The 13,511-nt window shown below is 57.9% G+C and overlaps 1 protein-coding gene across 8 annotated transcripts in view; it reads left to right on the top strand.

The window, feature by feature from the left end:
* The first annotated feature begins 1,148 nt into the window (after positions 1–1,148).
* Positions 1,149–13,511, top strand: part of TCF3 (transcription factor 3) — a 42,096-nt gene continuing 29,733 nt past the window's right edge. For all 8 annotated transcript variants that reach the window (XM_064280117.1, XM_064280115.1, XM_064280114.1 and 5 more), the window contains exons 1-3: positions 1,149–1,230; positions 3,186–3,311; positions 7,615–7,687. In XM_064280117.1, the coding sequence (XP_064136187.1) occupies positions 3,240–3,311; positions 7,615–7,687 (145 nt within the window). In that variant the 5' untranslated portion in view covers positions 1,149–1,230; positions 3,186–3,239. The remainder of the gene's footprint in view (positions 1,231–3,185; positions 3,312–7,614; positions 7,688–13,511) is intronic.

The following is a 13,511-nucleotide window of genomic DNA, read 5'->3' as shown; positions in this document are numbered from 1 at the left end:
GTTTGTGTTTTTCTCATTTGTTATTATCACGTTTCTGTAGGGTCTGTGGTCCTCAAGAGCTGAAAAGCCCCTTGCTGTAGGGGGAACTTTTTTTTTTGTAGGGGAAACTTTTGACACAGACAACTGAAATGCAGAAGGCCCGCCGCCCACCTGCTCAAGCCAAGCCGGTCCTATTCGAATCTGGCTGAGTGACCTCAGGCCCCAAATTCCATTTTACAGAAGAGGAAACTGACGCTCCAGCAGGCAAAGACAACTAGCAAGTCAGAGAGGTACAGCCTGGGTTCACGTGAGGCTCTGCGGCCCCAAAGCAGGGCGAACCTCGGTTTTCCTCGCCCTTGAAATGGGTCTGATTCGCCCCCTCCGGGCCTGGGATGCACGCTCGCAACACTCAGTGCTCGGGGCCAGCCCTAGGACCTCAGATACGACCGAGGCAAACAGTACGCTCGGGCGGCCATGCAAACCTGAGAATAAAATCCCAAAGCCATCCCCTCCCACCGTTTCTCGCGGCCTCTCGCTCGGAGAGTCCCGCCTCTTTCGCCGCCGAGCCGCGCGGCGGGGGCGGGGCGGGGGCGCGGCCTCATCGCAAATGGCAGTTCGCCCCGCCCATCAGGCCGCCGCGCCCTCCCATTGGCCGCCGCCGCTCGGCCTTATCCTCGCATCTCACGGTCCTTCTTCGCTTTCGTCACGCGTGCCGCGCACAGCCTTGTGCGCCTCCGCGCAGAAACATAGTCCCCGCGGCCGCCCCATGCCGTCGGCCTCTGTGCCCCCGAGGGCGCCCCTGCGCGTCCCCGCTCCCGAGGAGGGCTGCACGGTGCTCGTGCGGGCGCTCGGGGGGCGAGCGGCCGGCGCCGGGGCCGGGGCCCGCGCGGAGGGATCCGCGGCGGCGTCGGGCGGGGCGCGGGCGGGGCCGGCGGGGGGCGGGGCGCGGGCGGGGCCGGCGGCGGCGCGGGCGGGGGGCGGAACATGTCTCCCGCCGCAGGAAGATGAGGCAGCGGCGGCGGCCGCGGGCGTAGCGGGCCGGACCGACCGGACCCGACGCGGCGGCGGGCACTGCGGGCACCGCGCGCCGCTCCGCACGCCGCCGGCCGGCCGCCCCCGGGCCCCGCGCGGGGAGGGAGGCACCGGGACCGCCACCCACGCGCGAGCCCCGGGCCGCCGCGCGCCCCTTTGTCCGGGGGGGCCCTCCATGCCGCCGCGCCCCGCCCGCCTGCGCCCCGGCTCGCCGCGCAGGTAACCGGCCGGGCTGGGGGCGCCGGGCCCCGCCGTGCGCCGCGGGCTGCGCCGCCCTGGCCTGGGGCGGCGGGCGGGCGGCGGGCGGGCGGCGGGCGGGCGGCCGGGGTGCGGGCGCGGCCGGGCATTGTTCTCCAACTTTGCGCGCCCGTGGGGGGGCCGGGCGCGGAGGCCGGGCGGCTCGGGCGCCCCTGCGCGCCGCCGGCCACTTGGCCAAACTTTGCGGCGCCGGGGGGGCCCTGGCCAACTTCCGCGGACCCCCGGCGCCGGCCCGGGCTTCGGGCGCCCCCTCCCCGGGCGGCCCGGGCGGCGCGGAGTTGGCGGGGAGCGGGAGGAGGCCAGTCCTTTTGTCTGCGCGGGGCCCGGGCCGCGGCGCGCACCGCGGGCTCAGGCTGGGGGGCCGGGGGGGCCGGGGGAACATCTGCTCCGCGTTAATGCGGGGCGCCGCGGCCGGCCGGCGGGTCGGGCGCCCCGAGCTTCAAAGGGCCCCGGGCCGCGCCGCCCGCACCGGCTCCGGGGGGGCCTTGCTTCCCGGGCCTGCCCCCACCCCTCCCCCCTGAAACAGAGATGTTTCGCGGCCCCCCTTCGTCCAAAGTCGGTTTCAAGAATCCCTGAGCCGCTTTCAAACACGTCCAAAGTCCTTTTCAAGTCCCCCAAAGTGCTTCTGACGCCCCAGGAGTCTTTCAGGGACCCCCTAAAAGCCTGGTTCAGCCGCCCCGCAAGTGTGTCTGAGTTCTCGTTAAAGTCAGTTTCCACTACTCCTCAAAAACGACCGGTTTCGGACCCCTCCAAAGTGTCAGTCTCACACACCCTCGAAAAAAGAAAAAACTTGGCGAAGGAGGGGGGTGCTCTGGGGCCTCCGCTTCACACCCCATCCCCAGTTAGCAAACAAAGAGGGGGGTTTCTTTACTTCTGAAGTTGGGTCTCCTCTGACTTCAGAACCCCCCCGTGGTTCCTCCTTGGCCGCCCCCGCCCCCACTTGGGGAACCCTCGAGTGGAAAAAGTGGGAGCCGAAGGGGTTCTCCTTTCTTTGGGACTGAGGCCATTCTTGACCCTGTTTTCTGGACGTGGAAGCGGGCTGGCAGGTGGATCCCCCAGCCCCTGTTCTGGAGAGCAGCCCCCTGGGACCATGCGAGGCTGGAGCCTGGTTTCTGGGACCCTGTCCTTCGGGGACGGGAGGCAGGGATGTTGTCAAAGTTGCTTAAAAATAATAGCCGGATACATCGTGGCAATGAAACAACCTTGGGTTGTTTTTTTCTTAGTTCGGTTTTTTGGGGGGCAGCGGGGGTGGGGTTCTGAAGGGCGGAGGAAAGCTTCGAGGGTCGGCCACTTTAAATCCTGTGCGGGGCCGTCCACCCTAAGTTGTGAAGTGAGGAGGGGGCTTCGCTTTCTTCTGTCTCGTGGATTATTTTCTCTTTGGATTTGGGGGTGACTGGGCCTCCAGCGTGCTGTGACAGCTGCTGGGAAGGGGGGGGGGGTCACCAAATTTCCCCGGGGGCGGGGCCTGGGCCGCACCGCCCCCTGCCTTGGGGGAGGGGCGCGGGGAGGCCCGGGGGTGGTTGGAAACGGAGATGTGGCCAGGGAGAGGGGTGGTTCCGGCCGCGACAGGCCCAGGGACCGCTCCCGCCCTGGCCACCCCCCCCCCGGTTTAAATTTTGAAATGTGATTCTCTGGTGGTCTCTGAGGGAGTTAAGGGAATTTGTATTCAAACGTCCCCCCCCTTGTTCAGACTCCCCGCTGGCTCTGTCCTCACCCCCAGAGTCAGAAAGAGACTCAGTTTAGGGAGGGAGACCCCTTCAGGGCCATTGCAGAGCCGCGATTCCCAGGACAACTTAAAGGGTCTCCTGTTTAATCAGCCCCCCACACCCCCACCCTTTCAGCCGCTGACCCCTCTTCTCTCCCGTTTCTGTGTGTCTGCCTGTCTCTGCTTCTCCCTGCTGCCCACCCCCACCCAGGGCTCTGTCTAGGCCCCAGGTGCCTGCCCTGGCCACCTCACCCGCAGTTGGAGAATGAACCAGCCGCCGAGGATGGCACCCGTGGGCACAGACAAGGAACTCAGCGACCTCCTGGACTTCAGCATGGTAAGGGGGCCCCCTCCCCCCAGGATCTGCAGGAAGGTTGTTAAGGGCAAGAAACATCTGCTAAAACTACTCCCAACAGTTGGTTCTCAAACTTGTTGGGGTGAGAGTTCCCAGATGGGGCTGGGGTATGGGGTACCTTTGGAAGCAGGCTGGTGGTACCCCTGTGGTAGTGTGTGTGGAATCAGGGGACCCAGGCCTTGTGTAGAGGTACCTGTCATGAGGTGTTTGTCCAGCCACAGGCTGGGTTCAGTGCACCCCTTTTCCAGATGGGGAACCTGAGGCCCAGGGGGGCGTTGCCCATGGTCTCCGGCTCCTTTGTGGGGAGGCTGGACCTGGAGTGCTCAGTTCTGAGGCCACCACTTGGCCTTGACTTTTTTGTCTGTAAAGTGGGCGTTATCAGGGTCATATGGTGCATCATATGCTGTTATTACTGTCTTCGTTATTGTTGAGGTGTGACCCGCCCAAGGGTGGCCTGTTTTTGGGCTGGGCAGGGTGGCAGTCCAGTAAGGGTACAGGTTCTCGGAGGGTGCACAGCTCAGAGATCTGAGGCCCAGCAACCAGTGTGCTCCATGGTGCCAGGAGCTAGTGGGCCTCCCATAACTCTGGAAGCCCAGAGGCCTCGGTTTGCCCATCTGTGCAATGGGTTGCTTGTCTTGGGGCCGGGGGTGGTCAGCATTTTCTTGAAACGCTCAGGAGTTTTTTTTTCTCTTCCGGCCAATGTGTTGGCAGATTCCCCGAATTCTGTCTCCCCGCCCTCCCCCCCCCGCCCCAAGCACCATTTGGGTATGAAACAGTGCAGAGAGATGAAGGTACTTTCAGTCTGAATTTAATCCTCCATTAGTGGGCATAAGGCCCAGGCCACTGAGGTCTGTCAAAAACAAAAGTCCCCAAACCGAAACGACACCAGTCACTCACACCCCCCTCCCAGTGAAAAACAACCTTCTGGATGGAGGGGCCACGGCGCCGGAAGGGCCACGCCGATATTTTTAAGCCCTGTCTTATTTTTGCCTCCCCGGCTGAGTAACCAGGGTGCAATGCAGTTGTTTTGTTAAACTGACGGGTCACGGACTGTTGGCCCGGAACAGACGGGCTGGGGGGGACACAGGTTTAACCTTGCGGGACCCGGTCTGTTCACCTCTATCCCCCATCCAAGAGCCCTGAGCCACTCGTTCACCTCCTCCTTCTGCCCAGAGGGTCCCAGTGTCTCCCTGCTTCAGCTGGGAACCAGTGGCCTGTTTCGCAGACGAGGAAGCTGAGGTTCCCGCTTTTGTCCAAAGCTGGTTTTCACCCCTCTGTGGCCACAAGTGAGAGGCCTAGCCCTCTCTCCAAGACACCAAGAGCAGAGGCAGCCGCCCCCCATTACAGCTCACACCCCTTTTTCCATCCCTCTGTGGCCAGCCACCCTGCTCCACCTGCCCCCGGGACATTGGATTTTCTGCTGCTTTGAAAGAACCCACCGGTTAAACCTGAAACAAAAACATTTGAATGGGAAGTCTTTCTTTCTGGTGCTTTTATATGAAGTAGGAGAAGAGGTAACTATGAGAATAAATACAAAGAAGAAGCTAGCGTTGGGCACCTGAGATCCCACCTGAGGCTTCCTGGGCCCAAGGCTGCTCTGTGTAAACCGGAGACGGAAAGGCTTTAAGGACGTGGAGGCACGAGCTGAGAGCCGCTGCTTGGGTTGGGAGGGAAGGACGCTCTGTCCGTGGTGTTCCTGGCTGGTGTCTCACACGGTCCCAGGCCTGAGGGATGTGGCTTCTTGGACGAGGGACCACAGGGAGGAGCTGGCTGTGGGACCTTGGCCACCTATGCCCCTGAGCCGTGTACATGGACGGAGGTCCCTACTACATACGGGAGCCCATGGCCAACTGGGTTTTACAAACTCCTTGTGGAGCTCAGAACCCTGGGTCGATCTCACAGCCAGGAAAACTGAGGCTTCGGGGGCTGCGGGGGCAGGTCTGGGCTGATCACGAGGCTGCGGAGCCCTCAGGACACGGCCCGGTACCCTTGTGGCAAATGCCACGTCAGCTTAGTCTCCAGGGGCTTGGAGGCCAAAACAGATCAAAATGGAATCTAGGCCCCCCCCACCCAGCTTGGTTGCTGACCCCAGGACCCCCTGGAGTGCGTTTGCTCCTTACCTTGGCTCAAGTCAGCCCTTCTCCCAACCTGGGCCTCAGTTTCCCCAGTGGGAGAGTGGCCCTTCTGGGAGAGTAGGGCCCTGGAGGTGGGGGCTGAGACGGTTTCCTTTGATACATCGGCCAACCTAGGCTCTCAGTTGGGTGGGCGTAGACCCCAATGAGAACCCACCCCTGCCTGGCTGCCATCTCTCCAGAGAGCCTCTCCATCTCAACTTCTGCAGGGCGAGATGGGAAGGCGGCCTCAGTTTCTCCTCCTGTAGAATGGGGGTGTGGGGATGGAGCCCCAGGGCCTGAGCTGCCGTGCCACGTGCTTTCACTTCCTTTCAGTCCTGGGCAAGTTTCAGGGGCTGTCAGCCATTCCCCAACAAGCCTGGGTTCCAGCCACATTTGTCACTGGGACCTCAAGCTGAATTTTTAAAAGCCAGACCCTTGGGGCAGGATAGGGGTGCGTTTTGTTTTTTCTGTGGCGAAAGGGTTTGTTGATGTTGGATTTTCCTGGTTGATGCTGCTAAGCTGTTCAATCTTCAAGGACTTAGCACGGTGGGTGAGCCAGGCGGGAGGGAGGGAGGGAGGGAGGGTGTTGGGCCCAGAGCCTAGGAGAGCCACCGAAGCAAGCTCCAGGGGGAAGCCCCTTTCCCAGTCACCCTAGCTTCTCACTGTCCCCCGGGCTCCATCCCAGCTCTGCTTCCACCAGCTGCCTCTGAGCCTCAGTTTCCCCTTATGACAGGCTGATGCTACCCCTCTGGGGTGCCGAGAGGGCCATTGAGTAGCCACTAGGCCCAGAGCCTGGCCCATTACCCTCCCAGCCTTCCCATCGTGTGACGTGTCCTGTCCTGTCTCCCTGAAGCCTCTCCCAGTGGGGTCCCCAGCTTGTCAGGAAAGGAGCACAGTGGGATACCCCTTAGGGAACCTCTAGAAGGAGCTTGGGGCCTGACTTCCACCTGTATCCACCTGTTACCTGTCCCTGCAAAAGGCCTCACTATTCTTTTAAGCAGAAACTTAAATAAAACATTGTATTTCTCCCCAGAGTGGATTAAAAAACCGAACTTGTTGCTGTGGAAAGGATCCCAGCTCAGGCCCACTCTATAGAGTGGATAAATTGTATCAATAGACCTATTTAGGTCCCCCACCAAAATAAACAAAATTGAAATAGTGTGAAGCAGAGTTTAGAATTCTACTAGATACTGTTGCCCTCCCAGGGTGGCATGTGTGTGGGGCCCAAGGAGGTGGTGGTGTTGGCCCCTGGGGGAGCCTTTCTCCTGACACCAGCAGCTTTGAGCACATGATAAGTCAGTGAAATCATTGTCTTGCTGTTTCTTGCCCTGGACGGTCAGGGCAGCCCTGGTCTTCCTCTTTTTTTTCTGATAAAGATCGTATGTGAAGCAGCAGTGGTTCAGCCCTAGTAGGATTCTTGCCTTCCATGCGGGAGACCCGGGTTCCGTTTCCCACCAGTGCACCTTCTGCACACCCACCGCCCGTCTCACACGGGAGGCTTGTTTGTGGCCGTGATGCTGGACAGGTTTTGCTGTGACGTTTCAGCAGGGCTTCCAGGCTACGATAGTCTAGGAGGAAAGGGCTGGCGATTGACTTCCAATACTCGGACACTGAAAACACCACGGATCACAGGGGTCTGATAGGCCGCCGATCGTGGGGGTGGCACAGGACCGGACATCATTTGGTCTCGTTGTACGTGGGGTCGCAGAAGTCAGAGGTGTCTCGATAGTAGCTGAGGACGACGTAGATACGTATAACAACATCTGCTTCTTTAACGTTTTAAAGTGTACTGTTTGGTAACAGTAATTACATTCCCCATGCTGTGCAACCGTCGCCGCTGTCCGTTTCCAAATTTTTCCCTTGGTCCTCACGACTCAGTGCTCCCCAAGCAATGAGCCCCGTTTCCCCTTCTTCACACCCTGAGTCCCAGTCCCCTTGGCACCCACGGGTGCATCCCAGCTTTGGGGAGCGACTGTCCTGAGGTCCCTTCACACCCTGTGGGTCCTCGATGAGAGTGAAAGTACCAAGACTGGGACAAAGCTGTGTCCTCAGTCCCCGAAAGTCTCCAAGCTCCATCCGTAACCTGAGCCGCCAGGGGTGCTGAGGCCACTGGAACTGTGGGGTTTTTTGTCACCTGCCCACACTCAACCATCTCCCTCTCTTCCCCACAGATGTTCCCGCTGCCCGTGGCCAACGGGAAGGGCCGGCCTGCCTCCCTGGCCAGCACCCAGTTCACAGGCTCAGGTAGGACCTGCACATTGAGTGAAAAGACAGACGTGTCAAGGGTCGGGCGTGGACAGAGCCCGGGACGTGGGTAGGGAACAGAACCAAAGGGTCCCCCAGATGCCAAAGGAGGGAGGTTTTTGTGAGGGCCAGGCAGGGGAAGTGGGGGGGGCTTGGGGCCCTGTGTCCAGATGTACACACTTGGGAATGGTGAGTGGCAAGCCTCAGAGGACCCCAAGATCAGCCGTTCTCACTGTCACCACCGATGTGACAAGAGCCACTGCCCTTGGGACTGCAGAGGGAGCCCAGTGGTTGGCCCAGCCAATGGCATGGGTGTGGGACTTGAGGTGCTGATACCGGAACGTCTGGGCAAATCTAGACCAGGCGGTTACCCCAGCCAGCCCTCAGTGCTGACATGGTGGCAGCGGGCAGGATGGACGAGGGGAGATAGCAGGGACGAGAACTGAAAAGTTACACAGAAACACAGGTGCTGCTTGGAGAAGCTCACAGTTGGGTCAGGGTGCTGGGCAGGGGAGGGCTGTGGCTAGCTGGGTGGTCAGGGAGACTTTGAGGAGAGGTTGCTTAAGTAGAGACCTGATGGAGGGGAGGGAGGGAGCCATGTGCGCGTGAGAATTGCTGGTGGTGGGAACAGCCTGTGCAAAGGCCCTGAGGCAGGACCAGGCCTGGTGAGTTGGGGGAGCAAGGAGGAGGCCCATTTGGCTGGAGCAGACAGAGTGAGGGTGAGAGGGGAGGAGGGAAGTCAGAGCGCTGTGGGCCGAGGCTGTAGGTCTGTCTCTTCCGAAAGTAGTGGGGAGCCATGGAAGATTGTAGGCAGAGACGGGATGAGGTCTGATGTGCTTATCGGGAAGCCTTTTGGCCACCGGCTGGTCCTGGGGGGAGCCATTGTGTCCCCGAGGCAGGGGTGGTCGGTGGTATAAGTCTCGCCTTCTGTGCGGGAGCCTGGGGTTTGATTCACAGCCGGCGTGCCTGTACCTCGTGTGCAGCCCCCACCCGGCTTTCAGGGGAGGCCTGTGTGTTGCCAGGTGGTGTTGTTAGGATGGTGAACAGGTTTCAGTCGGGCTTCTGGACTCAGGCGGACGAGGAAAGGCCTGGCGATCTGCGCTCAAAAATCGGCCAGTGAAAACCCTGTGTATCACAGGACCTGATCCTAAGCGATAGTGGGGGTGGTGCGGGACTGCAGCTTTTTGTTTGCTGTGCACGGGGTCACTGTGAGGCAATAAGTGTCCCCAGGGAGCCCCTCAAGGGGCCCAGGCAGGTGTGTCCTGCCTTCTGGTTTAGAGTCTGGAGCTCCCTGGGCCTGTGGCGTGGGTCTCAGAACCTTTATGGGGCCTCAGAACCAGGCTTTTGGATGGTGTCCTGTGTTTCTGGGCTCTGGGATGGAGGTTCTGTTAAGCCGTCGTTTTCAGGATCCCCTGGGGTGCCCTTTGGGGTCTGGCAGGAGGAGGGGGGCTCACGGGGGAGAGAAGAGGGGGGTCATGCTCACGGTCATCACCCCGCCTGGCCTCTATGTCCCTGAGGAAGTAGCCACAGGGTGGCCGGAGTCTCCTGCAGGGGTGGAAATCCCCAAGGGTACCCGCCATGCCCTCCCCATGCTGATACTTCCCTGCCCGGGGGAGGGAGGCAGGGGCCTTCCTGGTGGTGGACTCAGCTGCGCCTGGCTCAGCTTGGGGGGCGGTCTTCCCTCACCAGCCGTCCACTTGCCCACCCAGCCTCTCCGCAGACGTGCTGCCAGGGGGCCAGCAGCCCTCAGCAGCTGTGGGTGTGTGGATCCCCCGCTCCCCGGAAAGTTTCCCCCAACGCCTCTGCCTGGTCCTGCCTTTCCCTGGACATGAATTCTGGACCGTCTGTAAATGCCAGTTTCCTGGGGTTTCTGCAGCTCCACCACCTCTGACCGAAGGGTCTACTCTACTTCAGCCCAACCCCTTGCATCGGGGCTCAGAATTCAGGGGACGCTAATGAGGCTCGCCTGTTGAATTTCTTGCCCACAGCTCTGGGGGGGATGGTTGAGGCTGGCTTCGGCCTGGGCACCCCCCTCAGTTCAGTTTAGACACATTTGGCTAAACCTGAACCACCTGGGTGGGGAGCTACAGGGCCAGGGGAGGCCCAGGACCTGGGGCCCCCTTCCTTCTGGCTGTCATGTGGTCCCTGCAAACACAGACTCTTGTGCCGTTGTGCTTTGAGCCTCAGTTCCCTCCTCTGCAAAATGGGTGTCCACCCCCTGGGCGGAGGGCTTGGCAGACCAGGGGCTGAGAACCTTGTGAGCTGTGAAGTGTGGGGCACCTCTGTGCAGAGGCCCCCCGGCCTTCCCTTGAGCCCATGACTGTCCATCTGGGGTGGGGTGTCCCAGCTTGGAGCTCCTGTCACCGCTCCGCAGCCTTCTTGGAGCGGGGACCCCAGGAGGGGGCAGAGTTTGATGTTCCATCAGCCGCACAGCCTGGGGTTCATCTTCTGACCTGCAGGAGTCAGAGCAGACCCAGAGCTGTGTGGCTCCAAGGGTCATCCCCTTCCTGCACCTCAGTTTCTTTTCAGTACAATGGGTGTAGCCTCATCTTCCAGACAGGTCTCGTCCAGAACCCCTTTCTTTCTGCCAGCCATGCCCTCTTGACCCTACCCCTGTCGTGGTTGCCGTGGAGTCAGCCCCAACTGTGGCACCCTCACGATTTAGAGTAGAACTGAGCTCCGTAGGGTTTTCAGTGGCTGGCTTTTCGAAAGTAGGTTGCCAGGCCTTTCTTCCGAGGCATCTCCAGTTGGACTCAAACCTTTCACCTCTTAGCGAACTGTCAAGCACATTCATTGTTAGTGCCACCCAGGGACTCCGCGGCATCCTTCGTGTTCCTTTAAAACGACTCGATTCTCTTAAATGTATTTTGAAAGGAAAATTGATACAAGAAAACCAGCAGCCGGGACCAGAATGTAAGGTGTCCCCAAAAAGGAATAAAATAGAAGTGGCGTGGCATATTGAGGCTGATGTGACTGGTGGTGGCTGTACCTGGTCTCTGCCTGTTAAAAAGAAAAAAAAATTGGTGTTAAGAGAGACATTAAAGAAAAACGGGAGACGGAGACTTTCTTCCTGTTATCTGGATTGAAAGATGTTACAAAGGGAATAATTTTCTCGCCACTCCCTTTTGGGAAGCTCTCAGGCACAGCTCTCATTGACAGCTCATCACTGCCAAAAAACAGCCGATCCCAGGCCACAGAAGGCATCAGGAAGTGCTTAATGACGGGCCGGAGGAAATTTCTTCCCTATTTTTAATCTCTCCCCAGCTTTCTGGGTTTGCGTAACTGGAAATGGAACCCACGCTCAGACGGAAAGTCACACACTTGGAAAGGTCCCTTCCATGGTCTGTGTTTATAAAGGACCTTGGAACGAACACACGCGCAAAGATTTCCTCAGGGCGAGTTTCTCCAAGTCCACTTGCTGAGTCTGTGGATGGATCTTCACGTTGAAAGCGCTGCTTGTGTTTCCTGAAAGCTCTCCAGAAGGGAAGGAACATCGGATCCCCTCCAGCCGATGGTCTGGTGGTTCCCTGAACGTAGCCAGCATGGGGCCCTTTTTCTCTTTCTTCGATAGGTGACCAGTGATATGTTGGTTCTGTTTGCACGTTTATGATGAAGAGAAGGGCTTACCTTTTCAAAAGTTGTTTAGCCATATGTATTTTTTTTTTCTCATCTGTTTTATTTTTGTTGTTGTTGAGAATATTTTCAGCAACACAGCAGAACACACACCAATTCAGCAGTGTCTCCATGCACAGTCCAGTGACGTTGATCACATTCTTCGAGTTGTGCAACCGTTCTCACCCTCCTTTTCCGAGTTGTCCCTCCCCCGTTAGCAGAAATTCACTCTTCCCTAAGCTTCGTATCTCATTTTTTTTAGTTGCTCTTGTCAGTTTGATCCCATGTACACAGCACTTAAATGAACACACCGCTCACTGCATGGATGTTCTTCTTTGATGAAATTCTCTTTACTTTGCTTGAGCCCTGTTTTGGGGGATCGGTCAACTTTTTATTTTAAAATAATTAGGAATTTCAGGAAGTTGCAGAGCAATGTCCATGGGGGTCCTGTGGACCTCTCACCCAGCTCCCCCCAGTGGTAACATCTTGTCTAATTGTTGGACAACATCACAACCAGGCAGCTGATGCCTGAACGATCCTCAGAAGTCCCTCAGTCTGCACCAGCTTCTGTACATACGCGCGTCGTCATTGTTGGGTGCCGTGGGGTCGATTCTGGCTCAGAGCGACCCCACGTGACGGGAGCAGGTCGCCAAGCCTTTCTCCTGAGGAGCCGCTGGGTGGGTTCGAACCGCCAACCTTTCGGTGGGCAGTTGAGTGCTTAACCTTTTGCGCCACCAGGGTTCCTCGTGTGTGTAGATTTCAGTGCAGGTCTCACACATGTACATTCACGGCACCACCATCAAAATCAAGACACAGGACTGTCCCACCACCCCAAAGCTCTCCCTGGTGCTTGATAATTTACACTTTATCGTTGAACTCCCCGTCACAAAGCCCTGACAACCCCAGTGCTGTCCTCCGTCTCTACGGTTTTGTTTCAGGAATGTCCTGTGTGTAAGTGGCAACACCCAGTGTGTAACCTTTTGAGATTGGCCTTTTTCAGTCAGCATAACTCCCTGGAGGTTTATCCAAGATGTTGAGTACATCAAGAGTTTGGTCCTTTTTCTGGCTGCCTGTGATCATCACTGTAACAGCAGCAGTAACGACGGCGATGACTTTCGTCACCATTTCCTGAGCGTTCTGTGCCAGGCCGTTCATTATGAGTCCTCAGGCTTCACACGTCGTTGGAAGAGGTGCCGTTACTATCCCTGCTTCACTGATGGAGAGGCTGAGATGTGGAGAGCATACTAACTGTTACGGATTGTTATGTCCTCCCAAAATATGTGTGGTAAATCCTAACCTCTGTGCCTGTGGTCCACTTGGGAATGAGTTGTCTTTGTTATGTGAGTGAGGCAGGATTAGTGTAGGGGTTATCTTGAAATATAAAAGATTAGACAAGCGAGCAGAGATGGGGGAAGAGAGATGCCAAGCCCCATGAAGATCACCCAGGAATGGAAGCTCGGAAGAGACAAGGACATTCCTGCAGAGCCGACAGAGAGATAAAGCCTCCCCTCAGAGCCGGCGCCCTGAATTCAGCCTTCTAGCTTCCTAAACTGTGAGAAAATAAGTTTGTTAAAGCCACCCACTTGTGATACTTCTGTTATAGCAGCACTACGTAACAAAGTCGGTAACCATCCCAATAAACCACTCAATATCGACCTTTTTAGCGGTAGATTGCCAGGCCTTTCTTCTGAGGCACCTCTGTGTGGACCCGACCCTCCAACCTTTCAGTGAGCAGCTGAGCGCATTCACCAACCCCATCGCCCAGCGAGGATGATGGCGTGTCCTCTGGTAGCTGGTGGCTTCTATCTGCAGTGTTTCATTTTGCGATTGCCTGTGTTGCTGAATGGCATTGGTCTGAGGCGTCTTCGGGCCCTCTGCCGCGTTTCTGGACCGGAACCAGGGGACTCCTTGCTTCCTAGACGGTCTTCAGCGGGTGGGAAGCATCTGGTCTCTCAGCTCACAAGGAACTGACCTACAGCCCCATTTGAGTCTGATGCTTTCCCGCGATTAACCCTTGGCTCTCCTGCGATTCTGACCTGTGGAAGTTTTGTCCACTCCTGTCAGTTTTAGGTTTTTCCTAGACAAAAGTCATCCACGTTTTAAACTGGCTAATGGTGCATTCTTTTTGAATAATTTTATTTTTCAAATGAAAGTTTACTCAGAAAGTTAGATTCCCATTCAACGGTTTAGACACAGATTGCTCTGTGACACG

Source organism: Loxodonta africana, chromosome 3 (assembly GCF_030014295.1).
Source record: "Loxodonta africana isolate mLoxAfr1 chromosome 3, mLoxAfr1.hap2, whole genome shotgun sequence".
Lineage (NCBI taxonomy): Eukaryota > Metazoa > Chordata > Mammalia > Proboscidea > Elephantidae > Loxodonta > Loxodonta africana.
Note: the sequence above shows the minus strand (reverse complement) of the source record. Positions and strands in the feature narration are given on the sequence as shown.